At 41.8% G+C, this 22,770-nt stretch overlaps 1 protein-coding gene across 1 annotated transcript in view; it reads right to left on the bottom strand.

The window, feature by feature from the left end:
- pitpnc1a (phosphatidylinositol transfer protein cytoplasmic 1a) overlaps positions 1-22,770 on the bottom strand; it is a 50,203-nt gene continuing 27,433 nt past the window's right edge. The window contains exons 2-9 of the mRNA XM_034088617.1: positions 14,679-14,827; positions 10,579-10,667; positions 9,320-9,327; positions 5,665-5,736; positions 4,141-4,236; positions 2,509-2,664; positions 1,742-1,805; positions 1-1,217 (exon numbers count right to left, since the gene is read on the bottom strand). Of these exons, the coding sequence (XP_033944508.1) occupies positions 907-1,217; positions 1,742-1,805; positions 2,509-2,664; positions 4,141-4,236; positions 5,665-5,736; positions 9,320-9,327; positions 10,579-10,667; positions 14,679-14,827 (945 nt within the window). The 3' untranslated portion in view covers positions 1-906. The remainder of the gene's footprint in view (positions 1,218-1,741; positions 1,806-2,508; positions 2,665-4,140; positions 4,237-5,664; positions 5,737-9,319; positions 9,328-10,578; positions 10,668-14,678; positions 14,828-22,770) is intronic.

Genomic DNA, 22,770 nt, shown 5'->3' with positions numbered 1-22,770 from the left:
TGGATTACAACAGGATTGCATTTTAATATAATTGACTGAATACAAAACCCATCAACAGTATGACATAAAAACAAGAATACATTTTCAAATGAATAAAGCTGCAAAATAACACAGAAACCACATGACCAGTCTGTTAAAACTCAACAGCAAGTGTGAGACTGAGATAACAGTAAAAATAGAGAACATAGAATATTTCAAAAGCAGCCTTCGTAGTTCAAATCATGCGATTACAGACGTTGTGCCTCACTATCATAAACACTTTGAGAGGAAAGAGAGTCCTGTTCTCTAAAATACACTTTCATAGCAGCATCATTACTGGATATAATATTGTTTTTAAGTACGGACATTTTACAGGTTGATACAATATATACAAGAATACATAATCACCTTACACCTGACTGTGAAAACCGTAATACTAAACTGATACAGTGGCCAACAAGAATCCGTGGAAAAGTCCCAACCACATCAACAAATACATCAAACCACAAGCTCCAGGTAACACAGCCAGAGACTCAGATGCTCAAAGCAGGAAAGAAAACAGTTTTCTGTACACGAGAAGTGACTGATCTGTCTACACAGGAGTTAAACTGTGGGATAAAACATTTTCAGGAATGTACGCTACACTCTGACTAATACTGTCTGATGCACGGCGCTGGTTTTCTGAGGAGGATGAGGAGCCTCCAGCTGTTTCTCTCAATGGGACGCACTTTACCTTTACACCTCGCAGGACTGTTTGCTAAGGACATCAGGCCGCCTGTGTGCACCTGTAACACCGACGAGTCTGCGGAGGGGGTTACCAGGACAGTGAAAAGTCTCCTTCACTTCGGCTGGCTGAGGGGTTATTGTGGGATGTGCTGGGCAGGCAGCCTCCACTGGTCCACGGGTCGAAGGCGTTCAGCCCCGCTCTCATTCGGGCTGCGGACTGGAGTTCCAGGAGAAAAAGTTTGGCAGCTTGAAGAGGGAATCCCTGCGGCCCGGGTCCGGCAGGGTCAGGGTCTCCGGAGCAGACTTCTTCCTGGGACGCTCCTTTGGAACCGACAGGAACTCTGGGGCTTCTGTGGAGAAGGGGGTGGACGGGGCGCTGCTGGGGCCGCTGCGAGCGACAGAGGGCAGGGGGGTCTCTGAGATGGAGATGGCGGGAGGGAAGGAGCCGATCTTCAGGTTGGTGGCTTCTTGTGTGGCACGCTCATACTCTCTGACCTCCTCCATGGTCATTTCTGTGGAGAAATCACACGCTTAGAAACAAGAATACATTTCATGATTTAAATCTACGGAAGAGAGTGAATTGTTCTAAAAAATGTAAATGGCTGAAGATCATTGTCTCAATTGTGACCCTGTATGATTGTGCATAGAAGAGAGTGAATTGTTTCATAATTTCTTTTGAGCCAAATAAGATTAGACAGTCAGTATGTCAATGCTTATTTCCATTTATGTGAAAGACTTCATAACTCAGAGAAGGCAGTTAATAAACATTGATTACGTCCTTTATTTTAGTATTCCTTATCTCCTTAAAACACATAATATGATGGAATTTGAATCACGCAGATTTGTCTAAAGAGACATATTAACTTATCTTTTACTTATTAGTTTAGTGTTTTATGCCAATTCACTCTCCATAGAATCCTTGCCGATATACTAATTTGTCTGTTATTTACAAAAGGTCCTTGCCACATAATCACACTGCCATCTCGAGGTGAGTCACACAAACTAACCCATTTGCCATGAGCACAAACAAACTTACCAATCCACTCATCCACCCAGGCAAAGGCCTGCCTGTGTCCTAGAAGCAGGACATCTCGAATCACCTGAGCAGCATTAGAAAAAAGAGAAGACGAGTAATCAAAAGGGGAGCAAAATCATACAGGAAGTAAAGTAAAGAGGGACAGAAGACGGGGGCGGGAGATCAAGGAGAGAGGTGGTGAATAAGAATGATTCAACTCTGAAGGCCGTTTTAAAACCCATTAAAGTTCTAAATCCTTCCGTACAACCCTGGAGGAATGGGATTAATATGAGTCACTCTCGCCTTACTATGTTAGTAATGGCCCTGCCTGTGTGTGTGTGTGTGTGTGTGTGTGTGTGTGTGTGTGTGTGTGTGTGTGTGTGTGTGTGTGTGTGTGTGTGTGTGTGTGTGTGTGTGTGTGTGTGTGTGTGTGTGTGTGTGTGTGTGTGTGTGTGTGTGTGTGTGTGTGTGTGTGTGTGTGTGTGTGTGTGTGTGTGCGTGTGTGCCTCGGGCAAGGAGAACACAGAGACAGTTCACCCCAGAGAGAGATGCTGTGGAGGGCTATAGGTGAAATGGATTTTGGATATAGGAGATATGAGGTTTAAACTGTGCAGCCGGTGTAAAGGGAGATAATGAAATGATTCTGTAAGATGTGAAAAGGGCAGATATAACACTGTTTTGGTTCATAGTTGTGTGTCAAATGTTTTCAGAGCAGCACATTACATGCCTAAGGCACTAACATGGATATAGGAGCAATGGGAAATGTATTTATGAGAATGTATCCAGACCTTGTGTACATACTGCTCCACACGTGTTTGCAGGCCCCAGACTTCAAATTTGACCGTGATCAGTTTGTAGGAGCACATGATGGGCTCTTGGCTGTCGATCCATCCTTCCTGTAGGACGCCTCGGTTAGTCTTCTTTGACTTAAAATACCGCAGGTCCTGCAAGGCCATTAGACACCAGTTACAACTTATTCCTCAGGAAAAATAAAATCCTATGTTAAAATTTGAGACCTTAAAAGGAAAGAACAAAAATCCTCTTAAAGGATTGGCTTCCTGTTTTTAAACCCATACCTCTGTGAAATATTCTTTTCCATCATCTCTCTCTCACACACACAAACACACACTCTCCCTTAAGTCCTCCTTGCCTACAGCACAGGATCACCTTCATTCATTACGGCCCTAAAGCAGAGTACAGCTGCATGCTGGGACTCCCTAATCACAAACTTAAGAGTACATTAATCCCTGCTCCCTATAGAATAACACTGCTGTAGTGCTCATGTCATATATATGTATGTAATGTAATGTCAGAAAATAACTTTCTTCTTTTTTAAATAAAAATACCATGTCAGGGAATGTATTAATTTCATAGCTTCCAGATGTGTCATTTTCTCTAAGTGATATTTTACTATGATAGAGCATTTTAAAAATGTCACATACCTCAACTAACCATAACAAAAATCTTAATATAACCTGTATATGTATGTGAATTTATAACACCATGTTTCTTGTTCTTCTCAGTCAATACATTTCTTTATACAAGTGTACCTTTATCTTTTATTTAAATAAGAAAACGTGATGGTGATATATGTGTCTAGCATATAAGGCCCACGTGCTGTAGGTGCATTAAGGCTTTGAAGGTGACTTCCATTAATAAGACCAGTCTCTGTGATGCATTGTGGGATGTGACTCTTGTTTATCCAAAACCCATCTTTCTTTGAAATCAAATGCTATTTACATCAGCCATGTGACATCCACGTTTAGCTCAGGACCGCATCTTGGTTCTATTTTTAGCTCTTGAGTGGATAAAAGCAGGAGATCATAAAGCCTGTCAGGAGGTGTGTATATGTGTGTGTTTGTGAGTGTGTGTATATGTGTAGAGGTGTCAATAATGAAACACCACTGCAGTGACATCATGACCCCTCCTGACTATTAATAGTTCAGCTCTTTACGACCATCACACATGACAGACGCACACACACACACACACACACACACACACACACACACACACACACACACACACACACACACACACACACACACACACACACACACACACACACACACACACACACACACACACACACACACACACACACACACACACACGTCAAATCACCCTAGCTAATGTCCATCACTTCCCCCTCAGAAGACCAGCTGGTCGTCGAATACGAGCGTGCTAAAGAAAGATAACACTGTTCCCGTTTGTCTGCGTACACGCCTTTCCTTCTCCTCATTTCTCTTTTGTTGACTTCTCTGCCCCCCTGCTGTGCTTCTGTCTGTCTCCATACTCTCTTCTTTCCGTTGTTCATTACTCTATCTCTGCCATGAGTGTGTGCTTTAATTCACTCTGTTCCCCTTAACACTCAAAAATAAACATGTGTATCCTGAGTTCAGCGGCTTGACTCCCCTCACCTCGGAGTCCTTGTAGTGGCGCTCGGGGATCTCATCATAGGCGATGTCCACGGTACACACCTCTGTTTCCTCTTCTTTGGGCTCGCTGCTAAAGATCTGAGGAACAGGGAGGAGTTCAAAGATGAATAAAATGTTGTGGGATGTTGCAAGGCTATTTTTCTTATTTGTTATGGCTGTGATCGGACAGCATCACACACTTTCACAGTAAAGCAGGAGTTGAATTAGGTTTGGAAGTTTCAAAACACATTATTCTGTTGGTCTCAAAACAAAACCATATGATAGCCGTCCTTCTGCCTTTACCCTCCGACAATACAAACTGTGAGGACTTATATGAGTCACTACGTGTGATCAGTAATTTGTGTCACACAGGAACAGCACAGCAACGTCAGCCAGGTATCCGCTCTCTTCACAATCATTGTACGGCTCCTGCGTCACAGTTGATCCTGCTTTGAACAATCTTGTATACAGGTGTAGCGGAAGGGAGAAAGGGCAGTGCGAGGGATGAAAAGGTTATTGAAAGGGAAGAGAATGGAGGATGAGATGTACAAATGGTGAAGGCCGTGGAGGGAAGTGTAACATTGAGAGCAGAAGGAGCGAACACTTGTATTTAACTCTTCTGCTCTCACTTCTAAAACACCCCCACTTGTTACAAATGTGAAATAATGACCTGATGTTCTGTGAACGCGTCTGACTGGGTTTGCAGCTCCCACTAGCCACCACTAGGTGGAGCTGCGGCCTTTTGTTTTCAGCTGCAGCGTGGATCATGGCAGGATTGCGTAACCTTGCACCTTACTGCCAGGAAAGTGTTAAGTGGCTCTGAGGAAGAGATGGATATCAAGAACAGTACTTCTACAGTGATGAGACTCTGTGATTTGATCACTTTAGTTATTTCACACATTGATATGTGTTCGTGCTGTACGTACATACTTTGGAAATAATGTTTTCAAGCCAATAACATCCATTACATTGCACTAAACTGATCAAATGGAACTGATTGAAGGGCAGGTGGTTGATTGCTTATGATGTCTTTACGTTTTAGCTTTTTATTTTGTGCTTGTACTGCCATAACTTCATCATGTTGTTATTTGGTCACACAACTGTTTATGGAAATGACATTGTAAGATATATCCTGCTTGTGAGTGAAAAGAAGAACTGTGTTTCTGGTGTGACAGAGCAACGGAATAAACAAATATGGTAAAATAAAAAAGATATACCACAGGAAACCCCTGTACAGGAGTGAGAGGATAGCAGAATGAGTGCTGATCAACTCTGAATTGTGGGCAAAGTCTCAAAATTAAAGATGGCACAATGACGCAGTAGAATTTAACATTCCGGATTTAGAGGCTTTGAAGCAGAAGGATTGGTGACAATATGGGAAGGAAAAAAAGTCAATGAAATAGACAGTTGTGCAATCGGGGACTGTTAGATGTACAAGAAAGGAGATTCAGCAAAAGACTTCAAATACATCTGTTGCTAAGACCTCTTTTACTTTGTCCACCACATGACACTCTGAGCTCTACTCACATTATCATTGCTCCCCTTGTTGTCCTCGTATTTGGATTCTATGTGGATGGAAAACTTGGGCAGGAAGGAGCACTGGAGTGGATAGAAAATACACACCAAAGAGAAATTGATTTGAACAGTGATCACCTTGTGAGATGATAATTACATGGCTTAGGTTTGGATCACCACACACAAGTACAAAATGTGATTTTTTTTGTTGACGGACTCACAAAAAGAGATGTGAGACTAATTGTGTCTCACAGATCTTTGTTATATTGCCCAAACCATATGAGTAATTATGATCTTCCTCTTACTGAGTAGATTTATTGCACCATATTGACTGCTCTTCATTCACTCCTAAACACGGCATCTTGATGAGATTAAGGCCCCGGCCACACGAGGACGATAACTGTAAAACGCAAGCGCAATCGAAAAAATGGCTTCCGTCCACACGCAATAGACACCGGATAGTGTCTGTCCACACGAGACAGCTCCGTTTAACTCCAACCGCTGGAGAAGCTTCAGTACATGCAGGAGCCTGTATGTGGCGCTGTAACTTCCTCCACAAAAGCAGCGAAGAAGCATGGTTGTCATGGTTGCCATTCTGTTTATTCTCCGCGGTGGGGGCCGAGGGAAGCGGGCAGAGTTTTTCGCCAGTCAACGTGTATTAAAGTTTAAATCTTCCGGACAAAATTATAAAAGTGCCGGTCAAAGGTTTTCTTTGTTATTTATTGAGCTTTAAAACAAATGAATAACGAATCTATATAATATAATAATAAATAATAATCTCTTTTTCCTCCTTCTCTTCAACAGTGTCGGTGTCTGTCTCATGCAGCAGCTGATCCAGTAATGAGTGACCCGGCCGACAGTAAAAATAAACATATTTATAATAAAATAATCTGAATTCAGTGTGCAGTTTACTTTGACGCGGGGGTGAGCAGCAGAGGTGGGTAGAGGCGGGACTATTGCCTCATCATCATTATCAGAAAATGATGATTAGGCAATAGCCCCGCCTATAGGGCGTATACACACGGAGCCGTTGGACCCCCCAGAACGTTGCGTATGCCGTTCTATCCACCTTGGGACCCGTTATCGTTACCGTAGTCGTTTAGTGCCATATTCTGTCGTTCTAGTGTGGCCGAATGGTCTCTATATGACACAAAACGGTAACGGAAACGATCGTTATTGTCCTCGTGTGGCCGGGGCCTAAAGCTCGACACTTCCAATTATTATACAACCAAAGAATGGTGGGATACTGTTTAAAAAGGCTGATGGTGTACAAGCTTGTGTGTGTGTGTGTGTGTGTGTGTGTGTGTGTGTGTGTGTGTGTGTGTGTGTGTGTGTGTGTGCGCCACTGCAGGACAAAGACAGCAGGAGGGATTGAGGAGAGAATGAGCTATAGGGCCGGATACTTGAAGCTCATGGTGAATGCCGAGTGTGTGCGTGTGCGTGTGTATGTGTGTGTGTGTGTGTGTGTGTGTGTGTGTGTGTGTGTGTGTGTGTGTGTGTGTGTGTGTGTGTGTGTGTGTGTGTGTGTGTGTGTGTGTGTGTGTGTGTGTGTGTGTGTGTGTGTGTGTGTGTGTGTGTGTGTGTGTGTGTGTGTGTGTGTGTGTGTGTGTGTGTGTGTGTGTGTGAAGGTCACGCAGAAAGGGGGAAGGGCATGTTTCTCACTGTAATTATAGTGCACAGTGCAGTAAGTCAGTGCTGCATTCCTACTGGCCTTGTGACTCTTATCAGGGGAGACGAGAAAACTAGAAAAGTGTGTGCGGGTTATTGTGTGTGTGTGTTTGTTTATGAAAAAGACTGTCATTCAAGAGAAGACAATGTCATACACAGAAGAATGACTCATTGTTTTAATTGTGTACAGTATCAACCTCACAAAGCAGTATGCAGGTTTTTATGGACGGGCCCAGCCACTATCACACACTTCACACAGTGTGACGTGCACATTGCTTAATGCCCTCAATATGTGGCCCAATTGTGAAGGTAAATGCTAACATGCATTCATATTAGTTTAAATATTAGATAGCCATACAGAACACAAATTACAGCGGAAAGTAATGGTCATTTGTTTTGAGGTGATTGATCATATATACATAATGTTTAACCTGATGATGATGATGATGATGATGATGATGATGATGATGGTATTCCCTAATGTTCAAAATGAATGGTAATCAATCGGATAGTTATTAAGATATTTCATTAAGAGCCACACGTTCTATCCTGTTGGTGGCAGGTAGACAGGAAAGTGTGGCATAACTTTGAGACATGACTACCTGATTCATAAAGTCATGGTCATTGCCACTACCAATCATAAACCTCATCTTTTGCATCATTACCCCCACCTTGGGCTAATCATAACAAAACATTTCATTTAATTATCATTTAGGCCATTTGGCAGCATGACAACACAGCACCTTCAACACAGGGTATAACTGCTTGTTATAAGTGGACATCTGGTTTGTGAGAGGCTCTTATATCTAAATCACAATGATTGCTGATTTGAGAATATTGTGAGCAGCTTTGTACACCTATAGAATATTGTCAAGAAAAGCGATGCCGAAGTATTTGCAACAGTCATGTTCTTAAGGTTGTAACATTAGAAGAAGTTATCTGTTCACTTTTCAAATCATGAACATCCTCAAACATCCAAATGTTAAATGTATCTGTTCAGCGTCAGAGGAGAAGAGTTTCATTGATGTCTTCCTGCGGCCACAGACACAAGGTGGGCAGGCTAATGTCCCAGGGCAAATCATTAATGCTTTTTTCTCAGCAAAAGTCAATTAACCGGGTATATCTTTGAGAGCTTTGGGTTTTTAAACATGTTTTAGCTTGATGTATCGATATTGAACGGCGATCAATGACAATCAATGTGAGCCTATAGGTCTTACAAGTCGATTTCACATTTCAACCTTATCTATGGAGCCTAAAAGTAGTATGTTAAATAGTTTAAGTTCAGATACAGCTGGATGAGTTGTTGTCCCAGGGTCTAATTGTTTACCCTTTACGGACATGGTGAGGAGCTTTCTAGAAGAACTGCTGCTCCTTGTATAAAACAAGAGTCAGTTCATTAGGATTCTGATCAGGATTCACCCTGTTCACAGGGAGGTGACCCCAGGGTACACACACAACCCACAGGAGGTATTACCACCTAAACATGGGAACACATCAAGATTCAGTGGGAAATAAATAAATAGGCGATGCTGATTTACACCTGTGCCTTGGGTATCCTTTATTATTGCAGAAAAAGTGGTTAAGAAATAAATACATCAATAAATACAATGTTTGGATTTAATTGAGTTTTCAGATCACAGTTTTCCCTGATGTGAAATTTCAAGGGTTTAAAATATGCGTGTTTGCAGTTGAATGTCAAAGAATGAGATGTTTCCAAGAAGGGAAAATAATTTAAAATAAGAAACTCGCTCGTATAATATTGTTATATATTACATGTTTGTGTGTTGCTGCATACAGTGTGACAGATCCTGAGAGTAATTTGTTTAAATTCAAACGAGACTATTCACAAACATTTGTGATCCCGAGCCAGCATCATTCAAGAAGTGTAGCTACTCTCCCCTTTCATCTCCACCACAAAGATTTACATTTGGATCTAAGTGTTTTTTGTGTAAGTGGGATGTTTCATGTGTGTGGGTGCAGACACATTGAAAGTACTTACCGTGTACTCTGATCGTATTCCCATCAGAGGCCATCAGTGTAATGGACAGAAATGGGAGTTGGGTGAGAGGGGCAGGCGGGAAGAGTACCAAGAAATGAAACCATATGAGAGAGATAAGAAAGAAAAACTATTTAGTTCAAAATGGAAAAAGGACAATTGAGCCAAAGCAATAGCACAGTCCCAGTGATAGCACATAAGAGGAACGCATGTTGTTATGACATAGTGTGTTATTTATTTCAAAGATGTGTCACACGGACTACTATGCATACATGTGAGCTGCAGGGCTCCCATGTTTTTGAAAGTTCAACATACACACTAGTAAATGTGATTTCTGCAGACCGATGGTGGTTTATTACATCTCAGTATTTCTTTGTGGCTTTTAAAGCCACTGCGCTCCTTCTAAAAGCTTTTTAAAGGTCGTTGAAAGACAGTAATGACCACAATTTAAATAAAACAATTTATTCAGGATGGTTTAACGAACAGCTCTATGGCACATTCAAAAATACTGACTGCATCTTTGTGTCAAGCTTGTCACTGAACCTTAAAACCTGAAGGATAATGCATCCTGGAATTGCCAGCGAATAAAAAGCACATCACTTAAAATGTCAGAAGTATTCAATATGCAACAAAAAAAAAAAAAAAATCAAAAAAATTTAAATTGCAGCTAAAGAAAGAGTGATGCAAATTATTAAGAAAAATGTCAACAAATCAAAAGCTTGATATCTTCTTAAATCCCCCTTTTTCACATTTGACCACCAGATTGCACATCCAGAGGCTGTGTGTGTAGCAATGCATCTTCCTGTGATCAAGACCTTACATGTTGATCTTTAGGTTAAACCTGCCTGTCCTCTCCCCATCACTTTCTCAGGTGCTCGTGACCTTTGTCTTTACAACCCCCCCTCCTTTCTTCCCTTTATTGACTGTGTAAGACAGAGTATTGCTTCCAAATCCCTTTGCCCTCTCAATGACCCCATATATTGGCTGCTATAAGGTGAGCTGACCCACGTTTGTAGAGGACTATAGGATGGGGAGTAGTATGCATCTATATGTGGTTCAGCAGAAATCCATGATTTTACAATATAAAACAGAATTGTCAGAAAGAAGTTGCTTAGTTTGTTAAACCAATGTTTACACGTGTCCTTTAGGGTTAATATGGCGTGATGAAATGTGTATCTAAACACATGCTTTTTCATGAATGTTTCTACTTTTTAATTGTAAATATTAGATAAAAACACAAGGATGTATTATTAAAGTATTACCTGTGATGGTGTAAGGGTAATAGTTCCACGCCTTCTCTGTGACATAGAAGATTTTAGGGACAACCGCTCTGGCCCAACTGGGCAGCTTGCTGAAACACAGAGAAAGAACATTGCATTGATTTTAAACTAAAGAAAACAATGAAAAAGGAGAGAAATAGAAGTCAGAGTCGACATCTCTTAAAGTAGCTCGACTCTTTACCTTGCCCCTATCACCCAGAAAAAGCACTGACAAGCATCTGTAGCTGTATGGGGCCGTAATGGAGGCCATACAAGGCAGCAAAGGTGGCCCCTGGGGAACTTGATTACTCTGATTACTCTGATTACTCTGATTACTCTGATTACACGCTCCACCCTGCAGGGGAGTTTCACCCGAGCTTGCATCGTGATGGACCCACAGAGTGACATGGAGGGCGGAAATCACAGAGAACTAGCTATTGCTGCACAAATTGATTCTAAATGTGGACGCAGAGAAGTAGTCGAGCATTTTAACGGACGGCCTTCCAACCAAAATGTGCAGGTCCTGGGAGGTGACTTGGACAAATTAAAAGTCTGAAAGGTCTGAATAGGTTGCAGACTTGCTTTTCACTTTACTTAAGCGTGTATACAGAACTGTTCACACTGCATGGCCAGAGCTCCTTTTCAGAGCATTAAGATGTAAAACATTTGTTGTTTACTGTGTATTATACATTTCAAGTTCTACTGTAGGTGTGAATTCAATTGTTTTCCTCTTTCTCATTAAAAAGTACCAAAAGCATTACACTATGGACAGTTTCCCTTCACATATTTGGATTGCTAACTATCCAACATTACAGATGCAGAACAGTAGTCAGATAAGCATGTCCGTGTCACCTGAGGGGGCTCAGTAAAATGCAAATGATAACTGAGGACGAGAAACAACAGGATCCAAACATTTCCTAGCTGGAGGGAGGTTCCCAGGCCACATATTTCAGAAATGTATGATTTCACAGGCTTTTGCAACTATGATACTTTCAGTATAGCTATAGAGAGGAAAAGTCAGAGGAAATTGTCCCTGCAGCCCAAATCACAGTGGTTTCAATATCCTGCTGACTCAATATTAGGCAATCCAGCAAAGGAAATAGCGCCATAAATGGACACAAAGCCAACATTAAGCTGTAACAATTTTCTCTCACAGTATAATTCTCTTTTACACCAGTCATTGATTATTCCAACTCCCACAGTATCACCCACTTCCCTTCCTATTATGTGTCTGGAAGCTGTAATTGAAGCTGGAGATTATAGAGTCTGTGTGGAGCGCTGCGGCACGAGAAGGACGGCTCACTCCGCTCTCTGTGCAACGGACCATCAGCCAGTAGACTGGTCACACTGCCTTCACTACAAACCACACACACATGCACAGACAGACAGACAGACAGACAGACAGACAGACAGACAGACAGACAGACAGACAGACAGACAGACAGACAGACAGACAGACAGACAGACAGACAGACAGACAGACAGACAGACAGACAGACAGACAGACAGACAGACAGACAGACAGACAGACAGACAGACAGACAGACAGACAGACAGACAGACAGACAGACAGACAGACAGACAGACAGACAGACAGACAGACAGACAGACAGACAGACAGACAGACAGACAGACAGACAGACAGACAGACAGACAGACAGACAGACAGACAGACAGACAGACAGACAGACAGACAGACAGACAGACAGACAGACAGACAGACAGACAGACAGACAGACAGACAGACAGACAGACAGACAGACAGACAGACAGACAGACAGACAGACAGACAGACAGACAGACAGACAGACAGACAGACAGACAGACAGACAGACAGACAGACAGACAGACAGACAGACAGACAGACAGACAGACAGACAGACAGACAGACAGACAGACAGACAGACAGACAGACAGACAGACAGACAGACAGACAGACAGACAGACAGACAGACAGACAGACAGACAGACAGACAGACAGACAGACAGACAGACAGACAGACCGACAGACAGACAGACAGACAGACAGACAGACAGACAGACAGACAGACAGACAGACAGACAGACAGACAGACAGACAGACAGACAGACAGACAGACAGACAGACAGACAGACAGACAGACAGACAGACAGACACACACACACACACACACACACACACACACACACACACACACACACACACACACACACACACACACACACACACACACACACACACACACACACACACACACACACACACACACACACACACACACACACACACACACAGCAGCTATAACATGGTAACAGGTGGTTTGTGGGTGGAGAGAGGCAGGCGCAATGTCCGACAGAGACTGCTCAAATTATCCTTCGCTTACTAACCTCATATCTCTCTGCCCACACACACACACGCACGCACGCACGCACGCACGCACGCACGCACGCACGCACACACACACACACACACACACACACACACACACACACACACACACACACACACACACACACACACACACACACACACACTAACACTATCTATATTTATCAACTTGAATGACTTTTCATTGCCAACAACTACTTCTATGTTAACCCAACGACTGTAATCATTATAATAATTTCCAACAATGTCCCACTGAACATTATGAGCTTTTAAAGATAAACGCCTTGGAGAAGATTTGTTTGTTAAATTATGTTTGGAGTCTATTAGCAAGATTATTGTGCTTAAGGGAGATTCATGTTATCTCATGGGGTTCAGCTGCAAACACAATGAAGACTGCAGTGGAAGAAAAAAAAAGGAAAAACCTAAATGAGTCTGAATAACAAAAATGCCTGGGATCTTGAGAATTTAACTCTCAGTATGCTAGCTTACGTTTAGCGTCAAGGGCTAGAACACTTACCAGTGCTTTGCAATACAAACAGTTGCTCTGGCTCATCCTTCTAACAGGCTATAGTGGTCAGGATCGTAGGACTGACGTCTTAATATCAGACATGTTTCAAAAGCCTGTGAACATTTCGGAAGGTTTAACACTGTATCTGTAAACCTTTCACATATCCAGATAACCTGGGCCAGAATGTTACCAACCAATGACCTCTCATCAGATTGTTAGGAGGGGCGAATCTGCAATACATTGTCCCAAAACTCCTCTAGTCTGAGGCAGGCTAAACACAATTTGTGTGATGTTCATAAATCATCAAGCATAATAAGTATCTACCGTATGCACTGAAACACACAGACATTGGGAGTATTTCTTTGTGTCAGTAGCCTTTCACCCTTCAATTTGTCAGTAGGAGAAACAGATCTTACTTCTTTTTTTCCCTTTTTGCATCTTGCCCCTCGGGGCTCTCGTCATTATAGATTAAGGAAAATCAATAAGGTGCTGAACCAGGCTTTCACCTTGTCTCACCATATCAGTCTACAAAAGGAAAAAGTCCAAGGGTGCTCAATATTTTTGTATTCATTTACATAATCTTTGTTCTGCTGCAATGCTCCACAGAGAAAAACATGCATGTGTGTGATGAGGGTTCACATTCAGAGCAAATTTACAAATGAGAATGAAGAAACCATGCGTCAGACTGCTCACGGCAGTTAATTCAATTGCAATCGACAAAATAGAAAATCAAATATTCAATTTCACGCTTATCAAGTTGAACAAAGCACAGGAAAATAGGCTTGGACAGAGATGAAAAGGGACACAACATTAATGCTTAGTGCCAGTCTGACAAAGCCTTATAATATCTGAGGTTAGCATGTGTTATTATCACCATGTCCTACTTTGCATTTTCAATTTAATAAGACAGCCTACAGATGTTGACATGAATGCGTCATTAGACACCTAATTAATAGCTAATCTACGTCCCAACACAAACAACTGCGGCAGCAATGAGAGAGGTTGTGTCAGCTGTGAAATAAAAAAAAGCCACTTCATCTTTCCTTTGTTAAATCTCTTCTGACAGCTTTATCAGCTGCAGCATAATGAGAAGAAGTCTTCTGAAGGAAATGCGGGCTTCTCCTCTTGGGATCAAATGAGTATTATATGAAACACATATTCATACATTGCAATTCATGTATTCAGTTAAATTGAACACATGTTTCATGGCCAGAGGAAGACACTCACTTGTTGAGGTAGATTCGTTTCTCTGTGAACTGGCCTGATCCGTGCTCGGGGTCGTCGTACGGCTCGTTCTGGACCACCTCCACCCCCTCCCCACGTTCACTCTGTTCATGACTGTGTTTACTGATCATATACAGCTGGCCAATCCGGTACTGAAAGACAGACGGAAGACAAACAAACAGAGAAGCTTCAGATCAATTGTCTTATTAAATAAAGTTAGACAATTAATGTTGGTGGAGGACGTCATCCTGACATATTAACAATGTTATAGCAACAAATTGTCTTCAAAGGTCAACGTATCTTCATACAAAGGTTGGAATGAAAGTTATTTAATCATTTATTTTCACAAATGTCCAGCTCCAGGAAACAAAACTATGTAGGCCTACATGCCATGGTGTTGATTAAGTACATAAGTAACATGACAATAGCTTTGTATCGCACGAGATACAAACAGCATCAATCTTGGTGACTAATTTAGTTAAATCTAAGCCTTTTCCCTACTCTTAATGATTTGCTTTTCATACAACATCACCACATTTCTTTAGAGAAGTAATATAAGAATAAGAGTACCTTACTTTTTCGTAGGTACAGTATGGACAGGGAATGTATAGCCTGTATAGTTACACATCTGGAGTACATTCTGATAAAGCAACTGAATGGAAACAATATGCTGCTTGAAGTCCATAAAACAGACTCAACAGCATATTTTTATAGCTGACAAAAAAATAAACACAGAGGGGAAAATTCCAGGATTACTGGATGGTATCAATGCCTGGTACTGACACCCGGGGACAGTCCACATAGCGAAAGAAAGCCGGGGTATTAGGATCTGTCCGCAGCATAGTGATAAAGGCCTCACAACAGGTCAGGACCGAGCAGTACAACAATAGTAACCGCAGCAGCAGCAGGAGCCAGTGCGGTGACCCTATACCACAACATCAGTTAACACCCACATCTTTAACTCAACACTGAATGACCCACTTGGCCAAATGACAATGTCCGTTTTGGTGGCCTTGACAGGCTGCTTTGTCACACTGCAACTATTTTCCATACATTTACAAAACGACAAGCATTGGTGCGAGAGTTTTCCAAGACGGAGATTTCCGACTACTCGTAGGCCTATTCCCGGGTCGGGGGAAATGGATACGGCCCTGATGGTGACTTATTCCACTCTGCAGGAATGCCGAGGGATCATATAGGACTCAAGCGCCACACACACAAACAAAGCTCCGACCCAGGATAGCTGTGTTAAGCTAATGGAACAAATCACTGCCTGGGATGTCGCCTAGTGACTTCACATCCAGCCACAAAAAGCAAGGTATGGAAAGAAGAGAAATTTGATAGTGCAGTGGAAAAAAGCAGAGCCAGTAAACAAGCTCAGGTTGTAACTTCATATATCACAATTTTCCATCTGCCGACCATGAGAGAAAAACCAAAAGGCTGAGACAGAGTATTCCCAGCTGGAATGTTGATGGCCATGTGTTTCCGACTGAACAGCTGTTAAGAGTCTGGCATCATTTTTCCACAGCAGCGACACAGTTACAAGCCGGGAATGATTTAGAAGGATCCTGTGTGGTCACACACAAGCACACGACAGACATACAAAGCACAGTGGCTGTGAATCAGCCAGAATGATTTGTGTGTGGAGAACAGTTAATGAAAAAGCACTTTATATCGGAAACGTAATGCACTTAAAGTCAATATTACTATTACTAATGCACCAAATGCTTATCTGGATGTAAAAGGGGGATGAACCCACAGAAAGTCAACACCCAAATCTGAAGTTGTACTAATATCTACAAATTATTTCGGCATCGTTTAACTCAATGTTTTGGTTTTACCTCCTTCAACTTTACTGTTTTGGGTTAGTCTCTTTTTAACCCCTTTGAAGCAAATCTGCTCCACCAATTGGCTGTATGCTACCTGCCAAGCTAAAAACAGAAGACAGACAGGTGGTGGGCATTGTTGGCATTTAGCAGCTAAAGAGCCATCCATTTCCCTCAGGAGTTGGATGAGGTTGAAACAAAATAAAAAAAGAGTAAACACAACTCTAAATGAATACTAATGTTGGGCTTTATCTTGGACGTGTTAATTGGGCCACTGTTTGCTAATCAGTTTCATGTTTCTCCATTTCAACCTTATCAGAGGATACTAGGTCAGCGTTGCATATACAACTTGTTGTGGTGCCCAGAATTAAATTAATGCAGGTTAGAAAATCTAATGAAGGCCTGCAGGTGTGTCGTGTTACAACGAATGGCAGTATAATCAATGTAATCCCTGCCAAACGGCTTTATCCTTTCATATGTAAGAGGAGAAGTTATAGGACCTAGAACATGATTGTGTTAACAGCATCGACACACAGGAGTAGCAGTAATAAGGGCAAACTACCCACCGGGGATATACTCAGGACATACAGTCGCAGTATACAGCAGGTACCAATACAAAATAACCAAGCGCCAACTCTGTCCCTGTTTGCAAAAGATGTGTTATCTCAAAGGCGAAGTATTGGCTGTAAAAAGTTCATCTGGGTTTAACATATTCTGTTATTTTAATGATGATGGAGTGTGAGACAGTTCAAGACATTCAGACAGCTAAAAGAAGAAGAAGGATGAGGATGCCATACAGATCAATAATTACATTTCCACAGATTCCTGTTTGGGCAAAACAAAGATGAGAGGGGGCTGAACAGCATTCATAAATCTCCCTGCTAGATGAAAGGCTTCACGGCAGAATAGGCACTCGAGTAGGACCTCTGAGAGCCACTCTGATCAGGCTGATGGCTAGCAACGGCATATCTACATTAAGCAACATCTTTCATGTTTACCTTGGCTCATTCAGGGCTCAGACTGATTGTGTAAACACGGCAGCTGTTATGAGGTTCTTCCTACCTGCCATTGTACTCAGCCCCCTTTGCTGTGTACCTGATGGGTGCTGCTGATGAATGAGAGGCTGTTTTCATTGTGGTCTTCAAATCTAGCTATTACGACTCGGAGGGTGCAGTGCACCTTGCTTAGGGCAGAGTGGACATGAATAATCTTGTGTTACCGTTTTCTATTTATCTCTAATGACAGCAGAACCGTATAAAGGGCTGACAGCGATGAGAAAAGATGCAGCATTGGAGGCTTAGATGTAGTTATTTCTCTTCCACCTTTCCTTGGATTTATCTACACTCTCAATTTTCTCTATTTCTTTCTTCTCTTTTTTTCTCCTCACACTGCCTGCCTCATTGCAACTTCCCTTTTGTGGAATCCACTTCTCACTTTCTGCCACCACATGTTGCAGTTACCTTATTATTTCATCTCACATACAGCTCAGTCATTTTCAGCACTCAGTCCTCAGTACCATTATATGTGCAGCCACTCTTAGTCCCAGTTAATAGGGGAGTTTGAGAGCTAAAAGACCATTTTTGAAAATGTCACTGTCAGAATGGACTGACCCCTAGAAACATTTTGAAGCAGAAAAACACATCTTGATTTTGGTGCCTCTACGTCCTTTTCTTCTGTCCCTTAGTGAAACTCCTCTGGTTTCAGTTCAAAGACAACGGCAGCAAAGTCTTATTTATAAATGTAGTCCTCCATAAATATGAATTAATGAAAAATAACAAAATCTTTCGGAAATAATTTTGACTTACGGATAAAATACTGTCTATACTATACTATCACTATACTCAATGTTTATCAATCAATCAATGTTTATTTATATAGCCCAATATCACAAATGTTACATTTGTCTCAGTGGACTTCAAAGTTTGTACAGAATATCAGTATGACAATACGACAGTGGACACCCTCTGTCCTTAGACCCTCACATCGTACAAGGAAAAACTTCCAGAGAAAAAACCCACAGTTTAAAGGAGAACATGGGAGAAACCTCAGGGAGAGCAACAGAGGATTACATTGCATTTAGCTGACGCTTTTATCCAAAGCGACTTACAATAAGTGCATTCGACCAGGAAGATACAAACTTGAAGAAAACAGAACCATATAAGTACATCAGGTTTCATAGAGCCAAAAATATTCAAGTGCTACTCAACTGGCTTTAGATAAGCCAGCCCTTTATTAGTATACAAGTGCTCTGTTAGCAGTTATTTGTTAGTAATTCTATCGCTTGAAGTGGAGTCGAAAGAGATGAGTTTTCAGTCTGCGCCGGAAGGTGTGTAAGCTTTCTGCCGTCCTGATTTCAATGGGGAGCTCATTCCACCATTTAGGAGCCAGGATAGCAAACCCACGTGTTTTTGCTGATGGGAACTTGGGTCCCCCTCGCAGCGAGGGTGCAGTGAGCCTTTTGGCTGATGCAGAGCAGAGTGCACGTGCTCGGGTGTACAGTTTAACCATGTCCTGGATGTAGGAAGGGCCAGATCCATTCGCAGCATGGTACGCAAGTACCATTGTCTTGAAGGGGATTCTAGCAGTTACTGGAAGCCTGTGTTGGGAGCGGAGGAGCGGCGTGCTGTGGGAAAATGTTGGACAGTTGAAGACCAGAGGGATCCCTCTCCCAGGACGGACAGACGTGCAATAGATGCCATGTGTAAATCGAAGAGATAATACATTTTACAGCATAGGTAGTCCAAATGTTTGGAAATGCATGTGTCTATAATAAGAACATGAATCCACGAGGATGTCAACAATCCTGTGGGAAGTAGTATGATGAGAGTCAGGCAGGACCACAGTGATAGGTTCAGCCATGATTCGAAGTCCAGGACTCAAATCCAGAACTCAAATCCAAAACTCAGGATAGAGGATCCAGGACACAGGATCCAGGACTCAGGACTAAGGATCCAGGACTCAGGATCCAGGACTCAGGATGCAGGACTCGGGATCCAGGACTCAGGATCCAGGACACATGATTCAGGATCCAGGACTCAGGACTAAGGATCCAGGACTCAGGATCCAGGACTCAGGATGCAGGACTCGGGATCCAGGACTCAGGATCCAGGACACATGATTCAGGATCCAGGACACAGGACCGCAGCAACAGGATCAGCCACGGGAAGCTGGGTTATTCGGAACATGCGAGTATACTTTGTCGTTGCTTTTAATTGAACTATTCATATTTTAGACTGCACTGTAACTTTTATCCATGTATTTTTCCTTTTAATGTTTATTTTATTAGCTTTTCTTTTTTAATGCTTAATGTCTTTCATTTTTTGTAAAGCACTTTGAATTGCCTTGCGTTGAAAAGTGCTATATAGATAAACTTGCCTTGCCTTGCCTATACACAGGTACAGACAGAAGGAAGAAGTAAGGTGTCCCCCGACAGTCTAAGCCTATAGCAGCCAAACTAACGTGTCTACGTACATGGACTCCCTTAGGATACTGTCAATACTGTTTATACTTCATCTGTTTATAGCCTATTTATAATTATTCATTTATTTATATCATGTAGCCAGGGGTGTCAAACTCAAGGCCCGGGGGCCAAATCCGGCCCGCGACTTCATTTTATGTGGCCCCGCAAGAGCTTGCAAAGAATATAATACGTTTATTATACGGTTACATGCCACTTTACAGAAGCAGGTTGCCCATAAACTACATGTCCCACAATGCATCTCGTTTTGTGACATGCACACTGAAGAGACTTCTGCTTTCAGATGTAGTTAATGACTAAGTTATTATCCTATCCGATACTAATCCAATTCAGAGGAAATAATGTAATATAACACATTATTTTATATATATATTATATATTTATATAGTTACAACCGGCCCTTTGAGTGCAACCTTTATGCAAATGTGGCCCGCGATGAAATTGAGTTTGACACCCTTGATGTAGACACTTGCACTGCTATTTTGCACTTCTGGTCAGACGCCAAACTTTAATCTGAATCTGAAATGCAAACAATATTAAACAAAGAAAACCTGCTAGGAAAAGGCTCACAATGAATATATTTAAAGTACAATACCATGTCAAGATGAAAGCATTGAGCTAATACTGTGATCAAACTGTGTCTCATCCCGCCTTTCTGCTTCTCTGCTCTCACACACCAGCAGGTGGTGGGGGAGCTGTGGTCATTGTACTACAGGAGTGTGTTAGTGTGAGTGTAAGATAAGAGTTCTGACAAGTATGCACACACACACACACACACACACACACACACACACACACACACACACACACACACACACACACACACACACACACACACACACACACACACACACACACACACACACACACACACACACACACACACACACACACACACACACACACACACACACACACACACACACATTTCTCACATAAGGCAATAATGAGCCCATTGCCAACATGTAATTAAAATCCAACCGCGGACAGAGTAATTAGAGCTTTGAGCGCTCTGTGTTCTTGGTTGAACGACTGTGCTCTGAACGTGCGTTTTGATGTCCTTTTTAGTGCTATGTGCGCGTGTATGTGCGTGTGTATGTGTGTGTGTGTGTGTGTGTGTGTGTGTGTGTGTGTGTGTGTGTGTGTGTGTGTGTGTGTGTGTGTGTGTGTGTGTGTGTGTGTGTGTGTGTGTGTGTGTGTGTGTGTGTGTGTGTGTGTGTGTGTGTGTGTGTGTGTGTGTGTGTGTGTGTGTGTGAAAGACAGGGAAAGAAATGCATCTTTGTCTATCTGAATACGCAGATCATCCTTAAGCATATGCAGTAATCTTACAAAGAGGATTGATAAAGTCTAACTTATTGTCCGGTTTATTTTTTTAAGCATTCTGTTCCTCAGCAGTGGATTTCACAAATCACAGCAACCTTCCTTTTTCATCTCACTGACGTACAGTCCCTTCACAGAGATCTATTTTTGTGAAATCCATCCATATGGTTTTATCTCATCTGTCCATACGGTTGATGTATTATTCTGACATCGGAGGGCGTACGGAGATATAAAAAGCATTCCTCTCACAGCAGAGGCACACAAACAGTGGCAAATGAAACGTTCTACATTTTAACAGCCACTTTTTACATTTACAAAGGTTTATCCTCATTTTTCAAACCATAAACATATTCTAAAGACGAGGACAACAAATGAAATACTTGGATAAATATAACACTGCAGCAACAAGTTGATGGAAATAATAACGTTATTTCCACTCGTGACTTGTTAGGGATGTTACCTTCATGTATGCAGTGGTGCAAACTAGACTGGTACACCATACACTCTACACATTGGGAAGAAGTATGTATTACATTGGGGGCCGGGATATAACCAAAATCTACATTTATATTGTAAAAGAAAATCTTTTGACAAATTCATTTGGACCTGAATGTGTCTATAAATCCAGCTGGAACAAACTGACTCAAATTCTTCCAGCAGCTGAAGGCTACACAATCCAATCCAGGTCATTTGGTAAAATACAAACTTACTGCATTTAGCCTTTAGGCAGTCCGACTCAGCTACCTCCATTAACTTCTTTATCTCACAGACTTGATGAAACCCATCGGCGTAATTTTTAAAACTGCTTATTATCTTACACTTGGATATCATAAAACGCCATTACAATTACCACCTGAGGCCTGGTGGCTGGCACAGAGTTGTTGTAACAGTGATAGTATTACCTAACTGATCGAGGGACGTAAGAGTGAAAGGGAGGGTTGACACTGGGAAAAAGGGCCAGAGCTATTTGTGCATTAGAATTAGAATTTGATTTTCATAGAATAAATCTCTGTTTTATGCGTGTCAAAATCAACAATATGATTTAATGCTTGAACTCTGTAAAACTGGGGGATTGTGGTTTTAGATATTTTACAGAAATTCAACGGAGTCTTCTTACAGTTTTCACAGACTGTCTGTATTTAAATGAATGTGCTTAAACCTTCATGGGACCCTGAGACTCCAAATCCATACCAGAAATGATTTCTAAACTGGACAAATAAGACCTCTTTTTAAAAAAAAAATTATTCGTACACAAATTAAGCAATTTCTTTCTTGAAAAAAAGTCTAATTTCTTATCAATTAACTTTCATGTATATATCACTATATAGTGAATATCTACCTCTCTGATTTATCAGAGAAGCCTGCTGAGCTTGTTAAGGCACAACAGTAGAGTGCGAATCAGCTCTGCACCGACTGCTGTTTCATCTTTGTCTGAGTATTTATGTGCTGCTGCTGCTAATGCTTAACACAC

The sequence above is a fragment of the Pseudochaenichthys georgianus genome, chromosome 8, assembly GCF_902827115.2.
Source record: "Pseudochaenichthys georgianus chromosome 8, fPseGeo1.2, whole genome shotgun sequence".
Lineage (NCBI taxonomy): Eukaryota > Metazoa > Chordata > Actinopteri > Perciformes > Channichthyidae > Pseudochaenichthys > Pseudochaenichthys georgianus.
Note: the sequence above shows the minus strand (reverse complement) of the source record. Positions and strands in the feature narration are given on the sequence as shown.